This window comes from Choloepus didactylus, chromosome X (genome assembly GCF_015220235.1).
Source record: "Choloepus didactylus isolate mChoDid1 chromosome X, mChoDid1.pri, whole genome shotgun sequence".
In the NCBI taxonomy this organism is placed as follows: Eukaryota; Metazoa; Chordata; class Mammalia; order Pilosa; family Megalonychidae; genus Choloepus; species Choloepus didactylus.
In genome coordinates this window covers 113838091-113863482 of record NC_051334.1, presented here as the reverse complement: position 1 = coordinate 113863482, position 25392 = coordinate 113838091, and the positions used below count along the sequence as shown (strand labels likewise).

Here is a 25392-nt window from a genome sequence, read left to right as displayed (position 1 = left end):
TAAATACCTGAAAGTATCAAACCCCTACCCAGTAGCCTTGACTCTTGAAGACAATTGTATAACAATGTAGCTTACAAGGGGTGACAAGGTGATTGTGAAAGCCTTGTGGATCTCACTCCCTTTATCCAGTGTATGGATGGATGAGTAGTGTGATGGTTAAGTTCACGTGTCAACTTGGCCAGGTGATGGTACCCAGCTGTCTGGTCAAGCAAGCCCTGGACTAACCGTTGCTGTGAGGATGTTTGTGGGTGGTTAGTAAACCAACAGGCTGGTTTATTAAACCATCAGTCAATTGGCTGCAGCTGTGACTGATTGCATCAATGAAGGGTGTGTCTTCCACAATGAGAGAATGCAGTAAGCTGGATTTAATCCAATCAGTTGAAGACTTTTAAGTGAGACAGATAGAGGACATTCACTTCTTCTTTGACTAACAAAGCACTTCCTGAGGAGTTCTTTGAAGTTGCCAGTTTGTTTTCTGAGGAGTTCATCGAACACTTGCACCAAAGTTGCCAGTTCATTCCCTGAGGAGTTCATTGAACATCTTCATTGGAGTTGCCAGCTTGCTGCCTGCCCTATGGAATTTGGACTCGTGCATACCCACAGTTGCATGAGACACTTTTATAAATCTTGTATTTATAGATATCTCTCATCGATTCTGTTTCCCTAGAGAACCCTAACTAATACAAGTAGAAAAATGGGGACAAAAACTAAATGAAAAATAGGGTGGGATGGGGGGGATGATTTGGGTGTTCTTTTTTACTTTTATTTTTTATTCTTATTTTAACTTTTTCTGGTATAAGGAAAATGTGCAAAAAATAGACTGTGGTGATGAATGCACAACTATATGATGGTACTGTGAACAGCTGATTGTACACCATGGATGACTGTATGATATGTGAATATTTCTCAGTAAAACTGAATTTAAATAAAATGTAACATGCTGAAATGTCCTTTATAAGAATCTAACATGGTGGGGCCAGGGCAAGATGGCAGAATAGGGAGGTGAAGAATTTAGTTATTCCTCTAGAGAAACTGGTAAATAGCCAGGAACAACTAGTAAGTAGTCTCGAACAACTTTTGGGGAACATCCGTGACTAGTCACACATAGTACACCAATCGGGAATGGGTGGAACAGCTGAGATCACAGCATAAAAACTGTAAGTAAAACTGTAGCACTGGTGCCCCTCCCTGCTGGCATGGCAGGGTGAGTTGCAAAACTTTACTGTGGGAGAAGGAAGAAGTCCCTGCTGGTAGCAAGGGAAAGTAGCTTAAACTCCAACTGAGGTTTTAATTTAACAAATTTGGACTGCTGAATACAACCTACAAGCACAAATAAGCCCTGAGCAAGCAGGAATCTGAGATCCCTTCCTGCATAGAGGAGGCAGGGCTGAAGAAGAAAAATACGTAACTAAAAACAGAGGCTTTTAGAGATGACTGAGCTCAGAAAACTAGAAAATGGCTGTGTCCCAGGAAAAGAGGCATGGAGAACTGGGTACAAACACCAGTCAACCAGTGAAACTGAGGGGCTGGAGACTGGTTCTGAAAAGGGGCTTTTGCTATTTTTCCTTTTTATCTCTCATTCTAAGCAGCCCATTAGAGAAAGCCTAAGGCATTTTCAATTGTCTGTGCTGACCCAGGCAGAGGTGAAGTTAAGATAGTCAGAGAGACAAAGGAGGAATTCAAGTGTAGAAGATAATTCCCTCAGTGGGGGGTGGGGGGAATCTTCCCTAAGTAAAGGGAGCGGGGCCCAGCTCAAGCAGCAGCCCTCCCTCAGAGAACTTAGACTTCAGGACCTGGGTGGGTGGGGGGAGATGAGGGCATAGGAATCCTGCAGTTTCACCTGGCTGGGTCAGACAAAGCCTGTGCTCAAAGGCAAAACAAACTCTGAGGATGATTAAGTTACTGAACGGCACCATCTGCTGAACAGTCTGCATGCCTTGTATGAAAACCCAGCCCTGTTTTGCCTCAGAAATAGGGAAGACACAGCCGTTAAAGTAGGGCCCCAAAACAAATCCAGGTTTTGCTAGCCAGTGGAAAATAGAGTACCTCTGGAAGCCAGCAGACTTGTATTACCATGCATAGTGAACTTGCTGGAGTGCCCAGTGCCTACCTACCATCCCTGTGGCAGGCCATGGTGGGTCCCTGATTTTGGGGGGAAGACCAGGGGGCAGAGCCAATCTGACAACTGACCAGGGAGAGAAAAAAGAAAAGATAGAGATCAAAGTCAACCAACAAGAATACCTTAGGCAAAAGAGAGAAAGCAACCTCCAGAATAAACCAATCAAGAAATTCAGATGCCAAGACAACAGCAAAAATCATGAGCCACATTAGGAAATGGGAAGATATGGCCAAGTCAAAGGAAGAAACTAACCTTTCAACTGAGATTCAGGAGTTGAAACAACTAATTATAGATGTTCAAACAAATCTTTTAAATCAAATCAATGAAGGGAGAGTGAATGTGACAAAAGACATGAAGGATATAAAGAAGACATTGGATGATCATGAAGAAGAACTCATAAGCTTGAAAAAAAAATGGCAGAGAGATTTCAAATGGAGTTGAGAGCTCATTCTGAAGATAACTCTTATGTGTAATATAGATATCCCTTTTTAATTTTTAGTTTATTATAGTAGTTAGAAGGAAATATCTGAAACTGTTGAACTGCAATCCAGTATCCTTGATTCTTGAAGGCAAGCGTATAACTAGCTTATATGGTGTGACCGTGTGAATGTGAAAACGTTATGGCTCACACTCCCTTTACCCAGTGTATGGACAAAAGAGTAGAAAATGGGGACAAAAAGTAAATTTATAATATGGAGGAGGGGGATATGGGATGTTTAGAGTGTTCTTTTTACTTTTATTTTTATACTCTTCTTTTATTTTTTGGAGTAATGAAAATGCTCAAAAATTGATTTCAGTGATGAATACACAACTATATGATGATACTGTGAACAATTGTTTTATACTTTGGATTATTGTATGGTATGTGAATGTATTTCAATTAAAAATTTAAAAAGTAAGTGGGGGGAGGAGGGGTATGGGATGTTTTGAGTGTTCTCTTTTACTTTTATTTTATTTCTTATTTTCATTTTTATTTTTTGGAGTAATGAAACTTCAAAAATTGATTGTGCTGTTGAATGCACAACTATATGATGAAACTGTGAACTATTGTTTTACACTTTAGATGATTGTATGATATGTGAATATATTTCTATAAAATTGCATAAAAAAGAATCTAAGATGACTGCCTCATTGCTTGTCAGAATGACCTATTTAAAGCACATGTTAAAACCATTGTGAGTAGAAACCTAATGGTATTAAACTAAATTAAACAAGGTAACATCTTGTAGTCCTGACTACTAATGTTGACAGAAATTTACCTCTCTGATAGAAGCTAGTTCATCATATATGCTCTTTCTTGAGGTTTTTGTTATATTAGATGGCAGTATAATTAATGAAATCCAAATTAATTCATTTAGAAGTGAAAGTTTTTGGAATGCTGATTATGACAGAATAGTCAAATTGTAAAGTGAAGAAAAATACTTTCTTGAAAATGGGATAAAACTACTCACTATTGAGAGATTTTTTTAACTACAATTTTATTGAGATATATTCACACACCACATAATCCATCCAAAGTATACAATCAATGGCTCACAGTTTCACTATATAGTTGTACATTCATCACCACAATAAATTTTAGGACATTTTCATTACTCCAAAAATAAAGAAAAAAATAAAACTGAAAAAGAGAACCCAAAACATCCCAAATCCTTTATCCCCCTCATTGCTCATCTGCCCATAGACTGGATAAAGGGAGTGTGAGTCACAAGTTTTTCACAAATACATGATCAGAATAAAAGCTATAAGTTTATACAATAATCATCAAGAATCAAGTTTATCGGATTACAGTTCAACAGATTCAGATATTTACTTCTAGCTATTCCAATACAACAAAAACTAAAAAGGGATATCTATATAATGTATAAGAATAACCTCCATAATGACCTCTTAACTTTATTTGAATTCTCTTTGTCACTGAAACACCATTTTGTTTCACTTTCTTTGCCCTTTTGGTCAAAGAAGCATTTTTCAATCCCACATTGCCAAGGCCATGCTCATTCCTGGGAGTCACGTCCCACGTAGAGGGGAGTGTAGTGAATTTATTTACAGAGTTGCCTGAGACAGAGAGGCCATATCTGAGCAACAAAAGAGGGTCTCTGGGGGTGACTCTTAGGCATAATTTAAGTAGGCTTAGTGTTTCCTTTGCAGGAATAAGTTTCAAAGGGAAAGCCCCAAGATCGTGGACTTGACTTATTAAAATGGGAGTTCCTAATGCTTGTGAGAATATCAAGAATTCCCCAGGTGGGGAAGTTTAATATTTCCACATTTTCCTCATTCCCTAAGGGAGCGTTGCTAATACTTTTTTTATTTTCTGCCCAAAATACTCTGGGATATATCAGGGTAGTACACTGACCTGTATGGAATACCAAGATCTCATTCCCTATTCTAGGTTCCATGTAATTATGTTATTAAATAAACTGACCACCCAGGTTAAATTAGATGGTGTGCTACAGAGAATATAAGTTTAGTACCCAAAAAACCTCCCTTAAATAACAGTTAAAACCCAGAAATAGATTTGACTGCTGTAAGGGCTTACACTCTAAGAACATTTACAATAAGCTGTATTGAATATTTTGTACTTCTGCATCATTGATTGCCCAATCTCTGGCTACTTTCTATCCCATTGATAACCTATGCTCTCAAGTTCAATTCTCAGTGCTTGCTCATTATACTGGGTTTATATTAGTGAGGCCTTATAGTATTTGTCCTTTCATTTCTTGCTTATTTCACTCCATATAATTTCCTCAAAGTTCATTCACCTAGTTGCAGGTCTCACAATTTGATTCCTTCTTGAAGCTGCTCAATATTCAGCTGTACGCATACACCACAGTTCACACTTACATTCACCTGTTGATGTACCCTTAGGCCACCTCCATTCATTGCAAATCATGAATACTGCTGCCATAAGCACCAGTGTGTAAATGTCTGTTCATGTCCCTGCTTTCCGTTCTCTCAAGCATACACCAAATAATGGGTTGCAAGATCATATGGCAACCCTATACTTAGCCTCCTATGAAACAACCACACTGCCCTCCAGAAGGACTGCACGATTCTACTTCCCTTCCAACAGTGAATAGGCATCTCTCTCTCCACATCTTCTCCAGGACTTAAATCCTTCTGTTTATTTTTTACACAGTTTTATTCACAAACCATACAATTCATCCTAAGTGAACAATCAATAACTCCTGATATAATCACATAGTTATGCATTCACCACCACAGTCTATATGAGAACATTTCCATTTCTTTCACAAAGAAAGAACAAGAGGGAAAAAATTAAAAAGTATGAAAAATGAAAAGGAAAAGCAATGATAAAAACAAAAAGAATCCCATACCTCTCCTTTATAGTCCCCTTATTGACATTTGGATTTGGTATATTGCCTTTGTTACAATTACTGGAAGAATATTACAATGTTACTGTTAACTATAGGCTCTAATTTGCATTGATTGGATTTTTCCATATACTATCCCATTTTCAACACCTTGCAATGTTGACATTCATTTGTTCTCCTTCGTGTAAAAACACTCTAATATTTGCACATTTAATTACCTTCATTGTCCAATGTAGTTTTCGCTAAGTTATGCAGTCCTGGTCTTTATCTTCTGTTTCCTTCTGATGTCATACATGCCCCTAGCCTTCCTCTTCCAACTATACTCACAATCAGCTTTACAATATTATGCTACCATCACACAGTATTATGCTATCTATTTCTTGATCTATACAATCAATCCTGCTGAACATTCTGTAGTCCTTCAGCATCAAATGCCCAATCTCTACCCTCTTTCTATCTCCTGATAGCTGTGTTATCAGCCTGTGTTATCAAAGTTTGCTCATTAATGTTAGTTCATATTAGTGAGACCCTATAGTATTTGTCCTTTTGTTTCTAGTTAATTTTGCTCAATATAATGTCCTCAAGGTTCATCCACATTGTTGTATGTGCCCTAACATTATTGTCTTACAGCTGCATAATATTCCATTTATGTATATACCACGGTTTATTTATCCTCTCATCCACTGATGGACATTTGGGCTGTTTCCATCTCTTAGCAATCATGAATAATCTGCTATAAACATTGGTGTACACATGTCCATGTGTTCATTTCCCTGCCTTCAGTTCTTCTGCATATATACCTAGTAATAGGATTGCTGGATCTTATGGCAATTCTATACTTAGCTTCCTGAGGAACCGGCAAACTGCCTTCCAAAGTGGTTGCACCATTCTACATTCCCATGAAAAGTGAATAAGTATACCTCTTTATCTACATCTTCTCAAGCACTTGTAGTTTTCTGTTTTCTTGTTTTTGGGGTTTTTTTTTTTTTTTTTTTTTTTTTTGGTAATGGCCATCCTAGTAGGTGTGTAATGATATCTCATTGTGGTTTTGCATTTCCCTAATAGCTAGTGAAGTTGAGCACCATTCCATACGTTTTTGAGTCATTTGTATTTCCTCTTTGGAAAAGTATCTGCCATATCTTTTGTCCTTATTTAAATTGGGTTGTTTGTCTTTTTGTTGTTGAGTTGTAGGATCTCTTTATATATTCTGATATATATATATATATATATATATATATATATATACCCTTATCTGATTTGTGGTTTCCAAATATTGTCTCCTATTGCATAGGTTGCCTTTTTACTTTCCTGACAAAAGTCCTTTGATGTGCAAAAGTATTCAGTTTTGAGGGGATCCCTTTTATCTATTTCTTCTTTCATTGCTCACACTCTGGGTGTAAGTTCTGGGAAATCAACTCCTAGCACAAGATCTTTAAGATAATTTCCTACATTTTCCTCTGTAAGTGTTATGGTCATAGCTCTAATGTCCAGGTCTTTGACCCATTTTGAGTTAATTTTTGTATAAGTTGTGAGAAAGATGGTGCTCTTTCATTCTTATGGATGTGGATACTCAGCTCTTCAAGTACCATTTGTTGAAAAGGCTGCTCTGTCTCATTTGAGTCAACTTGACCACCTTATCAAAGGTCAATTGTCCATAGATAAAAGGGTCTATTTCTGAATACTCAATAGGATTCCATTGGTCAGTATACCTATCTTTATTGCAGAACCATGCTCTTTTGACCACTGTAGCTTTCTAATATGTTTTAAAATCAGGTAGTGTGGACCTCCCACTTCATTTTTCTTTCTCAAGTTATTTTTACCTATCCAGGGCACCCTGCTTTTCCAAACAAATTTGATTATTGGTTTTCCTATTTCTGCAAAATAAGTTTGGGGAATTTTAATTGGTATTGCGGTGAATCTATAAATCAATTTGGGTAGAATTGACATCTAACTATATTTAGTCTGCCAATCCATGAACACAGTATGTCCTTCCATTTATTTAGGTCTTCCTTGATTTCTTTTATCAATGTTTTGTAGTTCTGTATATAAGTCTTTTATGTCCTTGGTTAAATTTATTCATAAATATTTGATTCTATTGGTTGTTATTTTAAATGGATTTTTTTCTTGATTTCCTCCTCAGATTGCTCCTTAATAGTGTGTAGAAGCACTATTGATTTTTGAGTGTTGATCTTATATCCTGACACTTTTGTGTACTCATTTATTAGCTGTAGTAGCTTTAATGTAGATTTTTGGAGATTTTCTACATATAGAATCATGTCATCTGCAAGCAGTGAAAGTTTTACTTCTTCCTCTCCAATTTGGAAGGCTTTTTTCCTTTTTCTTGCCTAATTGCTTTAGCTAAAACTTCCAGCACAATGTTTAACAACAAGTGGTTACTGTGGAATACTCATGTTGTGCCTGATCTTTGAGTAAATGATTTCAAACTTTCCCCATTGTGTATGATGTTCATTGTGAGTTTTTCATATATTCCCTATATCATGTTGAGAAAGTTTCCTTCTATTCCTATCTTTTGAAGTATTTTCATCCAGAAAGGATATTGAATTTTCTCAAATTCCTTTTCTGCATCAATTGAGATGATCATGTAGTTTTTTCCCCTCAATTTATTGAAGTGGTGTATTACATTAATTGATTTTCTTGTGTTAGACAACACTTGCTTACTTGGCATAATACCCACTTGGTCACAGTGTATAATTCTTTTAATGTGCTGCTGGATTTGATTTGCATGTATTTTGTTGAGGATTTTTGCATCTATATTCAATAAGGAGATTGGTATGTAATTTTCTTTTCTTTTGCTATTTTTGTCTGGCTTTAGTATTAGGGTGATGTTGGCTTCATAGCATGAGTCAGGTTGCTTTCCATCCTCTTCAATTTTTTTGAAAAGTTTGAGCAGTATTGGTATTATTTCTTTCTTGAATGCTTGGTAGAATTTATATGTGAAGCCATCTGGTCTTGGATGTTTCCTTTTTGGGAGGTTTTTGAGGACTTATTCAATCTCTTTACTTTTGATTGGTTTGTTGAGGTCTTCTATGTCTTCTTGAGTCAGTGTTTGTTGTTCGTGCTTTTCTAGGAAGTTGTCCATTTCGTGTAAGTTGTCTAGTTTGTTAGCATATAGTTGCTTATAGTGTCCTCTCATTAACTCCTTTATTTCTTCAGGGTCAGTAGTTACGTCTCCCCTCTCCATTCTGATTTTATTTATTTGCATAATCTCTCTTTTTTTTTTGTCAGCCTAGACAAGGTTCCATTGACTTTACTGCTTTTCTCAAAGAATCAACTTCTGGTTTTATTGATTCTATTCTTTTCATGCTCTCTATTTCATTTATTTCTGCTCTAATCTTTGCTACTTATTTCCTTCTGTTTGCTTTGGGGTTAGTTTGCTGTTCTTTATCTAGTCCCTACATGTGAGCCATTAGTTCCTTGATAATTTTTTTCTTCTTTTCTAATATAGGCACTTAGGTTAATAATTTCCCTCTCAGCACTGCCTTTGCTACATACCATATGTTTTGATGTGTTGTGTTCTCATTTTTATTTGCCTTGAGATATTTATTGTTTTCTGGTTTTTCTTCCTTGACCCACTGGTTGTTTATGAGTGTGTTGTTTAGCCTCCATATATTTGTGACTTTTACAGGCTTCCACCTGTTATTGATTTCCAACTTCATTCATTATGATCTGTGAAAGTGTTTTGTATAATTTGATCTTTTTACATTTATTGAGATTTGCATTGTGACCCAATGCAAATCTGGAGTATGAACCATGAGCACTTGAGACAAATGTGTAGCCTGCTGTTGGGGGGTCTAGTGTTCCATAAATAGCTGTTCAGTCTAGTTCACTTGTCATGCTATTCAAAATCTCTGTTTCCTTATTGATCCTCTGTCTAGATGTTCTATCTAATGATGAGAGTGGTGTATTGAAGTGTTGTAAGTGTTTTCATCATTTATTTTGGCACACTCTGGCTCAATGCATAATATTTAAGATTCTTATTTTTTTCTTGATGAACTTTCACTTTTATTAATATATAGTGTCCTTCTTTGGCTCTTTTAATTGTTTTACTTTTGAAGTCTACATCATCTGATATTAATATAGCTACTCCCACTTTCTTCTGGTTGCTATTAGCATGAAATATCTTTTTCCAACCTTTCACTTTCAGCCTATTTTTGTCCTTGTGTCTAAAGTGAGTTTCTTGTAGACAGCATATAGCCGGGTTCCGTTTTTTAATCCATTCTGCCAGTGTATGTCTGTGCTGGTTTGAATGTATTACGTCCCCCAGAAAAAGCCATATTCTTTGATGCAATCTTGTGGGGCAGACATATTAGTGGGGATTAAGTTGGAACATTTGGATTAGGTTGTTTGCATGGAAATGTGCCCCACCCAACTATAGGTGATAACTCTGATGAGATATTTCCATGGAGGCACGGCCCCACCCATTCAGGGTGGGCCTTGATCAGTGGAGCCATATAAATGGGCTGACAAACAGAAGGAACTCAGTGCAGCTGCAGCTGTGAGTGACATTTTGAAGAGGAGCTACAGCCAAGGGGGACACTTTGAAGAAAGCACAGGAGCTGCAGATGAGAGACATTTTGAAAATGGCCATTGAAAGCAGACTCTTGCTCCGGAGAAGCTAAGAGAGGACAGATACCCCAAGTGCAACTAACAGTGACATTTTTGAGGAACTGCAGCCTAGAGAGGAACATCCTGGGAGAAAGTTGTTTTGAAACCAGAACTTTGGAGCAGATGCCAGCCACATGCCTTCTCAGCTAACAGAGGTATTCTGGACACCATTGGCCATCCTCCCGTGAAGGTACCTGACTGCTGATGTGTTACCTTGGACACTTTATGGCCTTAAGACTGTAACTGTGTAACCAAGTAAACCCCTTTTATAAAAGCCAATCCATCTCTGGTGTTTTGCATTCCAGCAGCATTAGGAAACTAGAACAGATTTTGGTACCAGGGAAGTGGAGTGCTTTTGCTGCTGAGTTTGCAAATACCAAATATGTTGGAGTGGCTTTTTAAATGGATAAGGGGAAGATTCTGGAAGAATTGTGAGAAGCTTGATAGAAACAGCCTAAACTGCTTTCAAGAGACTGTTTGTGGAAATATGGACTCTAAAGATACTTCTGAGGAGGCCTTGAACAGAAACAATGAATGTGTTGTTGCGAACTGGAAGAGAGGCAATCCTTTGTTTTAAAGTGGTGAAGAATTTGGCAAAATTGAGTCCTGGTGTCAGATGGAAGGAAGAATTTGAAAGCAACAACCCGGAATACTTAGCTGAGGAGATCTCCAGATTATGTGTGGAGGATGTACCCTTGCTTCTCCTTGCAGCTTATAGTAAAATGCAAGCAGAGAGAAATAAACTTAGAACTGAACTATTGGGATCAAAGAAACCAGAAGTTGATGGCTTGGAAAATTACGAGCTTCCAGGGTGTGGAATCCCAGAAGCTACAGCCCAACCTGAGGATGTAACCAAACATGGAACCCAGCCGCCATTTCAGTACAAGCCAAGATTGGAAAAGGAGTTAAGCAGAAAGGATTTGTGGAAAGTCCTATTGTCTGACGGCTTTGACCCCTGTGTGCTTCATGCAAAGCCAACAAAATTTTTCTGAGATCTTTATAGACAGAGCCATTGCTGGTCTGGATTGGAGGAGACAGACAAGGAACAAATTGAAGGAAAAATTTCTTCAAAGACAGAGCCATGGAGGTTGAGGTCTGGAGTCAAAAGGCCTTGGGCTGGGAGTGCAGAGTGGCCTACATGCATGGAAAGGGTGAGTTTGCCCCAGAGGTTGAGGGTGGGCATTCTGCCTCATGCTCTGGAAGAGTTTTGCCACCCCAGGTCCCAAAGAGGGTGGAGCACATTCCCAAGAAATTGGAGAGAGCCTGGCTGCCACCACACTGTTCTGAAGGGGTTGAGTGTGTGCCCCGGAGATGGAAGGGAATCCGGTTGCTGCCCCAATATTTGAGGAGGGTGGGGCCAAGAAGGTGGTCTACCCAAAGTGTGGATATGTTGGAACACTCACCCGAGCTTTTGGAGAGGAAAGGGCTGCTACAAAGGCCCTTAGGAAGGGTTACACTCCCACTCTCTCAAGCCCCAAGGATGCAACCTTGTTCTGTTAATGACTCTCAGACTTTGAAATCTAATGGAGTTTGTCCTATGGGTTTTAGGAGCTGTTTTGGTCCTGTTAGCCCTGTTTTCCTTTCAGTTTCTCCTTATGGCAATGGGAATGTTTATCCTGTGACTGTCTCTCCTTTGTATATTGGAAGCACATAACTTGTTCTAAGTTTACAGATCCACAGCTAAAGGAGAATTTTGCTTTAGGAGAGACCACGCCTATAATTGATTTTGATGGGATCTTGTACTTAACTATTGTTACTGAAATGATTTAAGTTTTTGTGATATTGTGATGGGATGAATGTATTTTGTATTTGGAAAGAATATGTTTTTCTGGGGTCCAGGCAGTGGAATGTGCTGGTTTGAATGTATTATGTCCCCCAGAAAAAGCCATATTCTTTGACGAATTCTTGTGGGGCAGACATATTAGTGGGGATTAAGTTGGAACATTTGGATTAGGTTGTTTGCATGGAAATGTGCCCCACCCAACTATAGGTGATAACTCTGATGAGATATTTCCATGGAGGCATGGCCCCACCCATTCAGGGTGGGCCTTGATCAGTGGAGCCATATAAATGGGCTGACAAACAGAAGGAACTCAGTGCAGCTGCAGCTGTGAGTGACATTTTGAAGAGGAGCTACAGCCAAGGGGGACACTTTGAAGAAAGCACAGGAGCTGCAGATGAGAGACATTTTGAAAATGGCCATTGAAAGCAGACTCTTGCTCCGGAGAAGCTAAGAGAGGACAGATACCCCAAGTGCAACTAACAGTGACATTTTTGAGGAACTGCAGCCTAGAGAGGAACATCCTGGGAGAAAGCCATTTTGAAGTCAGAACTTTGGAGCAGGTGCCAGCCACATGCCTTCCCAGCTAACAGAGGTTTTCCAGACACCTTTGGCCATCCTCCAGTGAAGGTACCTGATTGCTGATATGTTACCTTGGACACTTTATGGCCTTAAGACTGTGACTGTGTAACCAAATAAACCCCCTTTTATAAAAGCCAATCCATCTCTGGTGTTTTGCATTCTGGCAGCATTAGCAAACTAGAACAATGTCTTTTGATTGGGGAGTTTAATCCATTAACATTTAATGTTATTATTATAAAGGCAGTACTTTCTTCTACCATTTTGTCTTTTGGATTTTATAAGTCATACTTTATTCTTTTCTCTCTTTTTAACCCTTAATGATAATCTTCATTTCTACAGTCTTCTCCAAACCTCTCTCTCCCATCTTTCCCATCTGACTGTAGTGTTCCCTTTAGTATTTCTTGTAAAGCAAATCTTTTGTTCACAAACCCTCTAAATGTCTATTTGTCTGAAAATAATTTAAATTCTCCCTCATAATTTAAGGACAGTTTTGACAGATATAGAATTCTTAAATATATCATACCATTGCCTTCTTGCCTTCATGCCTCCTGCTGAGAAATCCACACATAATCTTACTGAGCTTCCCTTGTATGTGATGGATTGCCTTTTCTCTTGCTGCCTTCAGAATTCTCTCTTTACCTTTGACATTTGACAATCTGATTAGTAAGTGTCTTGGAGTAGGTGTATTTGGATCTCTTCTGTTTGGGGTATGCGGTGCGTCTTGGATCTGTAATTTTGTCTTTCATGAGAGTTGGGAAATTTTTGTTGATTATTTCCTCCATTATTCTTTCTTCTCCTTTTCCATTCTCTTCTCCCTCTGGGGCACCAATAATATGTATATTCATGCACTTCATGTTGTCATTCACTTCCCTGAGAACTTGTTCATATTTTTCCATTCTTTTCCCTGTCCTTTTGTGTTCTGGATTTCAGATGTCCTGTCCTCTAATTCACTAATCCTTTCTCCTGCCTCTTCCAATCTGATGTTGTATGTCTCCATTGTGTTTTTCACCTCTTCTATTGTGCCTTTCATTCCCATAAGTTCTGCCCTTTTTTACCAAGCTTTCAAGGTGTTCCATATTGTCACCCAGGGTCTTCTTTATGTCTTAATCTCTTTTGCCATATTTTTTTCAACTTTTTTATTTGATTTAGAAGATTTGTTGAACATCTTTAATTATTTTTTCAACTCCTGTATCTCACTGGAAATTAGTTTGATCTCTTGACTGAGCCATATCTCCATACACCCTGGTATGACTCAGCCAACTCCAAAAGCCTCTGCTTTTTTTCCATCAGACCTGCCTCCACTCTGCCAGGGAGAGACCTCTGACTTTCTTTTGTGTTTTTTCTAGATTCATCTATGCTTGTTGCATGTTTTCAGCATGATTTCCTTTATTTGTTTATCCTTGAGGTCATTTTCTCCCTTTTACCTAGGGCATTCTTATTGGCTGGCTGTGTCCTCTATCTGCTCTTTGACATTCAGTTCAACTTATTCTAGGCCTCAAGAATAGCTTCTGTTCAACTGATCAGAATTTTTCAGCTCTCGTTTCTCTGGTTCTTGCCCTGACTATGTGGGAGTCTTTTTGAAGAAGGTATCCCCAGATAGGATAGACCCCAATCAGATTTTTGCAGACAAGACAGGCCCAGGTCACAGAAAGAGGATTTAATCAGTATCAAGGTTCCCTGGGGATGAGACCCAGTAGTATTCCAATCATTTCTGTGAAGCCTCTTGATTTTGTGCTTTTCCTGTCCCAGAAAACAGTTGGTGCTTGCCAACCCACTGCTCTCCCCTGGTGTAAAGTGGTGTAGTGCCTTTAATTCTCAGCAGACCCTGTCCCGGCCCAGGGCATGGTGAAACAGAGATTGAGGCAGAAGTCAGGCTTAAACTCTTTCTGTTTTCCAGACCCTGGCATCTGAACTCTCTGAATGAGGGCCACACCTTGTGCTGGGCCCTGCCTCCCTCTTTTCTTGGGGAAGATATGTCTTTCAGGGAATTATCTTCTTCACATGACTAGTTATTTTGTCTCTCAGACATATCTTAACTCAACCCTTGCCTGGAGCAGTGTGGACAAATGAAAGTGCCTCCTGTTTTCTTTAGTGGGCTGCTAAAAAGTAAAAACAAAAAAAAAAAATTAAAACCTTTTCAGAGCCAATCCCCAGCCCCACAGGTTTGCCAATCAAGATCAGGAGTTGGTAACTGGCTCTATGTTTCCCTTTTCTTGGGGCACAGCCCTTTTCCAGTATTCTTCACTCAGCCAACTGCAAAAGCCTCTGCTTTTTTTCTGTCAGCCCCACTTCCTCTCAGCTGGGGTGAGACCCCTCACTTCTTTTTGTGCTTTTACTAGGTTTATCTATACTTGTAGCATGTTTTCAGCAGCCTGAATTTGTTAATTAAATCTGCAATTGGAGGTTGGTTGAGCTATCTTCCCTTGTTGCTAGTAGAGATTGCTTCTTTTTCCCATGGGAAATGACCCTCAAAAAGCATGCCATGCTAGTAGGGGAGAAGCACCAGCCTCATGGCTTGGGAGACTTTATTTACAGTTCTGTGCTGTGATCTCCACCCTTCCACCTGTCCCAGACTGGTGTACAATGTGTGTCTGGTCATGAAAGCCCCCAGACAGTTGTTCCTGACAGTTACTGTCTATTTACCAGCTGCCTTAGAGGACAAACTAAATTCCAAACCTCCCTATGCCATCATCTTGGCCCACGTCTCTCTCTTGAGAGATTTTAATGATGCATTTGTGTGTGTTACAACTTGTGAAAATTTATGGTTGGCTTAAAAGGGTGAAGAGTGAGAAGTTGTGACTTAAATTCTTAAATTTTGAGTGCAAAGTTTGGACTTGGTACAAAAACAATATGATACAAAGGGAGGAACATTAAATTAGGAGTTAGGAGACCTGCTTTCTGCTTCTAGATCTTTCACTGACTTGTCAAACCCTTAGAAAAGACATTTTCCCTCTCTGTGACACAGATTTCTCAACAATAAAATGAGGATGTTTGATTATATTATCTTCAGAATCTGTTCTTGTACAAAATTCTGTACTTCTGTAGAATGAGTTGATGAGATTGGAGGCAAGGATTCCTTCACAAATTATGGTTAAGCAGTTTTCTAATGTTATACTATAATAATTGGGAAAATAGGAAGCATTTATGAAAATCAGATTTTATGAATTGGTCTTTTAGGAAGATATATATATAAAGAAAGGCGTTTCCCATAAATTAATAACTCAAAAGAATTAATTATTGAAAATCCTAGTGAAGTGTTGGGTTATGTCTTTAAGGTTCAAGAAAGATCTAACTCTATGCCTTACAGCCAAGACTGTGCACACCATGCCAAGTTCCCTTTAAGGTATGTGTCTCTGATTTCAATATTCAAATTGCTAATCATTTACTATCACATGGAAAACTAAAGATTGTTTCTTTTACACCAAGTGCTGACTGAGCTAAAAACTGAAATATTAGTGAGAACATCATCCTCATTCTGATCATTGGTCCACATTTAAAACCTCAGCTGCAAAGATCCATTAAGTAGGTCCTTCACATTTGTATGTACTTCAACCTCAGTGTCATTTCATTTGATAATTACTGTCAAGATCCACAATTTAATGAAAGAAAATCATGAATTCTTTAATAACAGGGATAAAAAGACATGAAATTTTGAAGTGACTTTCCCTGCATGATAAAACATTCACAGACGATCCCTTTAGCCTCAGAAGCTAACGTCTTAAAAGAGGCAAGGCTGAAAATAACATATAGCCAAAATCAAATCTAAAACTCAAATTAGTCTATCAATAAAATATTATTTATCATATTTACATAAGTCACTGGATGTTTAAATCACTTTAATAATGGTGATTTTCAGTAATTTTCAAAGATCCATATTTTAGATGTTGTGTGATATTTTTATATTTGAAAGCCAAATTTCAAAGTATGTTCTCCTTGAAAATCACAGCCCCTCCAAACCCAAATCATAATGGAGAGAACTAAGCCTACATTCATTCACTCATTCATTCAGTAAATATTTATTGAGCACTTATTATATTCAAGGTACTTGATAATATGGTCAGATGGCAGAGAATTGATAGTATGTAGTATGTATATACCTACCTCAATATTTTAACCTTATATATTTATGTTCTCAGATTTAATGGTGTTCAGAAATCTTGGAAAGTCCAGAAAGCAAGACTGGGAATTTTCTCTTTCTCTGCACTCAATGAGTGGGGTGGCATGGCCCTTCTGACCACAAAGAAAGAAAAAATTTTAGTTTTCAGAAGCTATTTTTGATAAAGTGGGGCATGGCTTTATGATAAAATCCAATATATAAAAGTCAAACCAACTTTTAAGCTAAAAGTGATTGTTCATTTTAACCAAAGGATCTTTAAATTTATGCATAGCTAATACATTGCCTTTAAATATGGTTAAATTTATAAAAATAATTTAAATAAAACACAAGGTTTTCTTAAAATTTGGGGTCATAGAAAATATTTTTGTCAGTTCCAGGCTTAAGTCAACAAACAAAGTCATTCCTACATAGAAATTCCAAAGCAGCTGCAAAATTTAGCAGCACTGGTCCAAAGGAAAATTCTAAGTATTCACTGAATTTGAATAGCAAGAACTAAAATGTAAAGAAAATTTTATTTTTCTAATTTTATGTATCTAATCCATCTATCCATCCATCCATCCATCCCTCTAAATCAGGAACAGGACATAAAAGACATGAAACCCAAGCATTTAAAATATAGATGATAATAGTGGAATATTTAACGTATCGATTACTCAGCTTTTTATCTTGCTAAAATCCTCATATATGGTATATGTTTCTGTTGTTACTCAGATAGTAATATTGTCTAAATATTAGTTTAAAGAAAGTTTATAGGAACTTTTATAAATATTATATGTGAAGGACATATATACTGTATGGAAACAGTTTTTTTATTTATATATTTTGGATATTATTTCTCAGTTCTAAGTAAAACAGCAGGTTTGGAGGAAAATGGAAATTGGAAAATATTACTTGCGCTACTTCTTTTCAGTTTGAAATATACCCATATATTTAAGCAAAGCTTTTTGTTGGTCTTTATGTTGAGTTGTACATTACCTTTATGAATGTTAGGACATGGCATGTGTTTTTCTGTCTTTTCATTAGTGTTCCTCAGCGGTCACCTTTGGAACAAGCTCAGAAACCCATTGATATCAGACAAAGGAGTTCACAAAATCCTCAAAGTTGCCCAGCAGCACCAGGTGATTCAAACCATAAAATTTCAAGAATCACAACACTGAGCTAATGCTTAACAGTTATTTTGCAGAAGCCAAGAAAGAATTTCAACACAGAATGTATCAAAAGCTTTATGGAGGTCGATTAGGATTAACAACAGGAAGTCATTTGATTTGGCAATTGGGTAATCAGTGGTGACCTTTAAGAAATGGAAATTAATTTTTCTGAAGTTTCTTCTTTCACTTTGTTAGTAGTGAGGAATGTTTCTAAGGTTGTGGGGAGAGTCACCTTCATTTAGTCTTTGTACCAGGTAAGAAAAATATGGGAAAGGAACTTAAGAGATGTCTTATCAGCAACCTAAAATTTATAGGTAACGTTTAGAATACTGGTTGGAATAATTGTGGGCATGGGTTTTATTTATCACTTTGTTATCTCACCTCACAAAAATAAAATATATACAGAATCTCATAAACATCTCTAATTGTATAAATTGAAGATTTTCTTAGAATATATGATAAATTAACCAATAGAAAATGACTTAAATTGTAATGAGTTTCAAAAAAGTGTTTTACTTTAAGATTTTTTTGAGCATTTACATTAATTAAAGATTTGTGAAATATTAGGATAAAAAAGCAAAAAGTTGTGCCTTGGATCATAAAATCTGTAATTATCCATTTAAGCAATTTAGGTAAGTTAAACAAAGGCAAAATGCCTTATTGAATCCCCAGGTCATCAGTAAAAATGCAGCATACAGATTTTAATAAATGTTAATTTTTAAAAGGACATATAGGTATACCTCACTTTATGAAAATCACATATTCAAAGATCTAAACTTAAAAACTCCATATCTCTTTTTCTAAAGAGACTCAGATAATGGCAGAATTCTTATAGATAGTGTCCCCAAGTGTAGGAACACTGCATTGTGAAAATTAAGAAAAGCCAGAGTGTACAGTTACTTTAGGATTGTTTTTTCCCCAGAATATTTTCTTTCTGGCTGATGAGGGTTAATTTTACTAATACTAGGCAAACAAAATTTCAAAGTTAATTTATGTGTTAAGTTTTGCCTTTTTGAAATAATGAAATTCTGTATTAGGCCCCAAAGTATTCATGAATAGAGGTGAGAGGGAGAAGGAGATAGCATCTGTGCAGATAATAGGCAATGTTCTTTCCACTTCTAAAATTCTATTATTTTATTATGTGTGCTACATAGGCCATTGGAAGTTCCCATGAGTTACATGCTTCGTCATGCTGGAAATCAGAGTACCAAACTAAAAACTTGCTTCAAGTTCTCTAATACCACACCAAGACACCTGAGAGAAAATGCTGTCCTGCAGAAAAATAATAAACAGCACAAGTGGTACTATGCCAGAATAAAGGGGCCAAAATGTAATAAGTGTTCAGTGTAATGTCATAAACAATATAACAATATTTGCAAATACATGCTTTTTGGAGTTGTAGTGTCTATATCTTGCCTATATGTACCAAGGCTGCAAATAAAAGAGGGGTAGTAGTATTTATCTTCAAAATTCAAGCCCATAAAAACAATAAACAGAGACCTGAATTGCCTGTTAATGAAGTTTTTTCTAAGTGTGCTCACCCAGACCTACTGATTTTTGAGCCTGTTTAACATACTCAATGGATTTTAACAACAGGTATTATTTATATACAACATTTAGTCTGAAAAAGCCAAATTTCCAAGTGAATAAATTTGTTTTATAAATGAAACCATTCACATTATTATTAAGCTGTCCAATGTGATAGCAGCTAGTCACATGGCTATTAAAATTAAAATTAAAAAAAATCATTTCCTTAGTAACTCTGGCCACCTTTCAACTTCTCAATAACCACATGTGGCTAGTGGTTAATGTACTGGACAATGCAAATACAGAACATTTTCACGACGACAGAAAGTTATACTGCGCTTCTGAAGAAAGTTCTATTACATTACCATAGAAGGTTCTATACCACTACTATAGTAAGTTTCCCAGATAAGTTTTGTCTCTCAACAGTACTACACTCCCCAAGTATACTGGAATATTTGAGGATATATCATTGAGTGGAAAATGGGAAACTAAGAATCAGAGTCTACTCTCCTCTTAAGGTTTTTAGCTATTCCATCATCTTAAAACACAATGCTGGGCTCTTTTTCTACTGGTTAGTACATGAGGTCAGTAGTAGGACCTAGCCCTTCCCATTCTTGATACACTTTTTAATGGAACTACCTAGCTACTTGTCAGTTCCCTTCAATTCTTGCATAGATAGAAATGTTTAGCAGGTGTGCATTTAATATTGAAACAGACTAGCCATGTAGGTCTACAGATGGAACAAAACTTGAGCCTGCTACTAATGCTGAAAACAGAACTTGGGGTCCTGACATCATGAGAATTTATCAGATGATATTTCTTGAATTGAATCATAAGAAGATATGAGAAAAATACTAGCCAGTTGAACTGGCACACTATACAATAAAGGCAATTGCTGTGGTCACCACTATTATTAATTCCTTTTGGCATTCCACAGAATCATCTTCTGAAGAGGAGAGTCCTGTGACTGGGAGGAGGTCCCAGTCATCACCACCTTATTCTACTATTGATCAGAAGTTGCTGCTTGATGTCCATGTAGGTTTCTTTCTTAATACATTCATGTCTGTCCTTTTTAATTTTCAATTTGTTTTGACTTATACATTTTGGTCTTAACTTAAAGAGGGAAAGGTTAAAGAATTTAGTGTTTTTTGTTAATCCTTTTATGACAGATTTCTACTGCTATGTTAGCAGGCAGAAAACAAAATCCAGAAATTAAATTTGAAATGGGAAAACACTTTAATTGGTCAGAAAATACTTTAGTTTCACATTTTTGAGTCAGATAGAACATACTTGAGAGAAGAGTAATAAAGAGCTATTTGTAGAAACTAACCTCAAATAAAGGGATAGAGATTAGATGCCCAAGTTTTGCCAAATATTTCTTGAGTGATGTAGCAATGTATAAAAATAAAACATTTAGTGAAAATAAAGTGTCTTCTGATAGCATAAATTTTAAAAGTCTATGAACTCCTCCTGCAGTTGGGCTTTCAGAACATTCTATTTTACTTTTGTAATTACACCACCTTAATACACATACACCCTTTCCAGGCTCACCAAAGGTGCTATGCTATATGACACATATAATCCTTAAAAGGTGGATTTATATTAATTTGAATTTTAGAGGTGTTTCAGAAGATTTAAGGCAACCTACGGTATGTAAAACAAGAGCTGGGAAATTAACATACTAACTTTAAGAGCTATGTGTTTTTCCCAATATATCAGGGGATAAAACAAAAGGAAAAAGTGTACTCTAGGTCATCAAATCATCTGTTCTACTTTCCAGCATCAAAGAAAATGTCTACTCTTCAGCAGATAAGTAGGGTAATAAAAAACCAAGAGAGTAAATTTTGCCCTGTGTGATCGTGAAAGGTCATTAACAATCACAGCCTGAGATTTAGGTTTTGCCATCTCATCTTTACTAAAATGTTGACTCTAGCCATTGAGTGGACATCTTCATTTTAACTGAAAAAATATTTTAAAAATGTTTTTGCTTGGAAAATTTCCAATCTAGAAGCAAATTAACTGCTTCTAGTGACTGCATTAACCTTTCTTGTACACACAGGTTCCAGATGGATTTAAAGTAGGAAAAATATCACCCCCCGTATACTTGACAAATGAATGGGTAGGCTATAATGCACTCTCTGAAATCTTCCGGAATGATTGGTTAACTCCTGCACCTGTCATTCAGCCACCTGAAGAGGATGGTGATTATGTTGAACTCTATGATGCTGGTGCTGATACTGATGGCAATAATGATGATGATGTTTATGAAGATTCCTATGACCAAGACAATGACAATGATGGCTTCAATAACCAGATTGATCAGGTTTATGATATCTGCAATGATCATGATGATAATGACAACTATGAAACTGTTGATGATGAAGACAATAGTCGTGATGAAGATGCTCATTGGCCAAGGTTGGTTTTTCTGTGTTACTTGTACTACCCATGTTTTACACTTTCAGAACTATTTATATCATTCCTTTATTTTCAGAATTCATTACCAAAAGGGTGAATTAAATGCACTCGCATATTGGTTAATGGTTTGATTTTCAATTAGATTTTGAGGGTTTTTCTTAATGCAGAGCACTTAATGTTGCATTATTTGTGGACTACATTTTGTTAGCTTTCAAGTATTTATTCATTCTTTAGGTCTGAAATGGTCTGGGTGTTTCTGTTAAAATTATTGCTAGTGACTCATTTTACCTTGTAAAATGCATCAGTGTAAGTTGCAAAACAAATGAAATGTACTACCTAAAATCTATAAGATGAAGCCCTGGTATTTGCTAACAAAAGCTCGAAATTTGCTCAGAGAAATGAATTGCAAAATCGACTCTCACTGCTTGATATGTTCAGACTGCAGCTTACTAGCAAAGCGTTATTCTTGGAATTCTGAAAACTGCTGTAAATTAATTCAGTACCAGTCTACTTTATCTTTTTATAATGTAGCTTCCCAAAGTGATAATATTTGCTGAAGTAGTGCTTTTGGCATGCCACCATTTGTTTCCTATGTACATTTCATCACCCATGCTCTAAACATCTTTCAAAGATTAGTTAGTATAGTATTTGTTTACATTTTTAGAAAAAACATTAACAGTAGAAGAATTGTTTGCTTTATAATACTACAATTCATACAAAACTTTGCTAAATTTTCAAATAATGTCATTGGGGGGAAGTACATGACAGAACAGACCACAGATCATCCACATTTTAAGAAAACTCAGTTTATAAAGGCAAGAATATATATAAATATATAATTATATAATATAAATATATATTTAAAATTATAACTCAGCAAAAACATTAAACAATTACAGTTGTGATGAACATCAAACTTTAGAGAAATAGATTTAGGCAGAGTATTGTATAGATAAATCATAGCTTTCGCCATTTATTTTATCATCAAATACAAGGCTTGTTCTTTTATAGAGGAACTACAGTCTAAAACCCCTGCATTAGAATCTGCTAGGGAGCTTCTTTAAAGTACGGAATATTAGCCCCACTACAAATATCCTATATCAGAGTATCCCTTGTAAACTAAAGCCTCAGTGCCACTGGTCTAGAGAGTCACATCATCATCATATAAATATTTCTATTCATTTGTAAAACTATTCTTACTGTGTAAACTGGAGTTCTTTCTCTAAAAAGAAATTAAAAGCTTATTTCCTGAGCATGGAACTAGTGTTTGCAAATAGGATCTCATTATGACCCATAAATGTCTCCACCTTTTCTGTACAGTTTTAATAAAGGGATTTGTTATAATTAACTCATTGCTTGATGGCAATAGCTCTCAATCTTGGCTGCACATTTGAATCACCTGGGGACTTTAAAAAATTACTGTTACTTGGGCTACAACCTAGATCAATTAAATCAGAATGCCAATTGGTCAAATACAACCTAGTTTTAGAGCAGAAATATTTTATAGCTGAAATTCTGAGAAAATTGATTAATGGTCGCATACATAGTATTGCTTTCCTAGACTTCTACAAAGTCTATTTAAAGAACTGGGGGAATCTGGTCTTTAACCAAATAACTTGTTCCATATAGGAAAACTGAAGAACTCTTTACAAACTCTTCTCAGTTCATCTACTTGTATATAGCCTAAACCATGTTTAAATGAATGATGTCTTAAATGCTTTGAGTTTTGTCTGCCTGCCCAACCTTATAATTGTTTTCTTCTTCTCTGTTGGATTAGATCTTTCAGTTGTCAGCCAGGTAGTTCAAGAGCTCATTTCCCTTTTTGTCATGCCCTCTGTATCTCCAGAATCTAAGCTACTTTTATAAAAGCCAAACAGGGGAGTGCAAATGTTCAAGTCACTATAAGGCTAATCTTTCTAATGTCTCCCTTTTCCTTTGTTGCCTCAAGTTGTTGTTGATGGTAAGTAATAGCAACGGTTAAGGAGGAAAATATGAGCAAAGGGTTATTGTGGAGTGCTTTATCATTATGAGAAAATTTGCTTGTAAATAGGTATGACCCTTATAAATATCTTTTAGATAACTTAGATAATATCCACTAAGCAATTTTAATTTCCATAGTTATATACTTCTCAAACAATTGAGGCATTTCCATATATATAATAAATTTAAATTAGGCATAGGATAATCTTTATGTGGTTAACTTGTTTAGAAATTCTCAATATCTCTTTGAATACTTTTTCCAGCTAAAATATCTACCAGGAATTCACTTGTCCAAAGAATTTGCTTTTAGAATGACTATAGGCACATTTTTAATGTTGTCTCTTATGCAAGAAGAGAGAATTGGGACGTTTTGTTAAACATAGTGTTCTTATCAAAGAACTAAATGACCATACTACTTCTATACAATATAAGTTATGTTACTGAATGTCCTGGTGGTAGTAATAGACCAATTTGACTCTGTAGCAAAGCACTTCACACACAGGTTAGAGAATCAAGGCAGATGTTAAAATTAATACAACATAAATTACATAATCTGCAATAATTATTAAAATATGTTTTGATTGAGTAAAAAATATGCCTTAGACCATTCAGATGGTTGTGAAGATGTTAATGCATGAAGTAATCCATGCCACTAATCTAACAAATATTCTGACAAAAAAATAGACATTCTCTTGTCTCTGTCATTCAAATGCTTCTAGGGAATTGACAGTGGCTTTGGTATTGTTTCAGTTTTTAAGATTGACAAGACAAGGGCATTTTTAGTGTGTTCACATATATCACAAAATGTCTTGGATATGATAGATGTGTATAAGATGCATCCTATACATTTTGACTTTCAAATGTACTTTTGTTGGTTGCTTTTTTTCATTAATTGGAGCTTGTTATCAGGCCAAGCTATGTCAGAGGTGGAAGAGGTAGAAGCTACAAACAAGATGACAGAGATGGAAGTGGTGGAAGAGAAGGAGCCTGTAGAGGCTATGGAAGCCAAAGAACTAGTAGAAATCATGGAGGAAGTGCAACCAGTGTGGTCAGTGCAGCCTTTGGCGACCATGAAGGACATGGAGCCAATATAGGCAGTAGAAGAAGAGGCAGGAGTAATAGAGGTAAGGGACTTAGTGGAACCAGTGAAGACAGTGGAACCCATGGACTCAGAAGAGGAGAAAATTGCTCAGAGGCATGTGGTCCAGGATGGGAAAGACAAGCATTCCAGAACCGTGAACATCAACAGGAGGTAATGCATCATTCATAAAATAAATTGAACTCCTCTCATTGTGAATGTATTACCGCATGTGATATGTACCATTTGCAACTATTCCAGATAGATTTTAACCTTCTACCTGAAGCCTTAAACATTCTTAATTGTAGCTTTGGATGGTAGATCTTTATTTCTTCTAATACTGATGGTTCTTACTTATTTCCAGTGATAAAAGTCTCTTCTTTTTGTTTGCCTTTTTACTCAGATCATTTGCTTGTGGTAGTATCCCAACAGAGTTCTTTTTTTAAAAAATGTATTGTTATAACATATATACAGCACATTTCCCATTTTAACCGCATTCAAGTATACAGTTCAGTGACATTAATTACATTCACAATGGTGTCTCAACATAATTTTAACTGAAGTAATGTACTATATTTAGAAAATTATTTTGTTGCTTATGAATGTTTATTGACTTTATAAATAGGCTTAAAATACTTAGATAGATTCACAGATGCGGAATCAATAAGAATTGTCACAGAGA

At 36.4% G+C, this 25392-nt stretch overlaps 1 protein-coding gene across 1 annotated transcript in view; it reads left to right on the top strand.

The window, feature by feature from the left end:
* Positions 1 to 25392, top strand: part of NRK (Nik related kinase) — a 210487-nt gene that overhangs the window by 163306 nt on the left and 21789 nt on the right. Inside the window, exons 15-19 of the mRNA XM_037821841.1 lie at positions 15718 to 15785; positions 17583 to 17677; positions 20172 to 20269; positions 21294 to 21652; positions 24542 to 24884. Coding sequence (XP_037677769.1) covers positions 15718 to 15785; positions 17583 to 17677; positions 20172 to 20269; positions 21294 to 21652; positions 24542 to 24884 — 963 coding nt within the window. The remainder of the gene's footprint in view (positions 1 to 15717; positions 15786 to 17582; positions 17678 to 20171; positions 20270 to 21293; positions 21653 to 24541; positions 24885 to 25392) is intronic.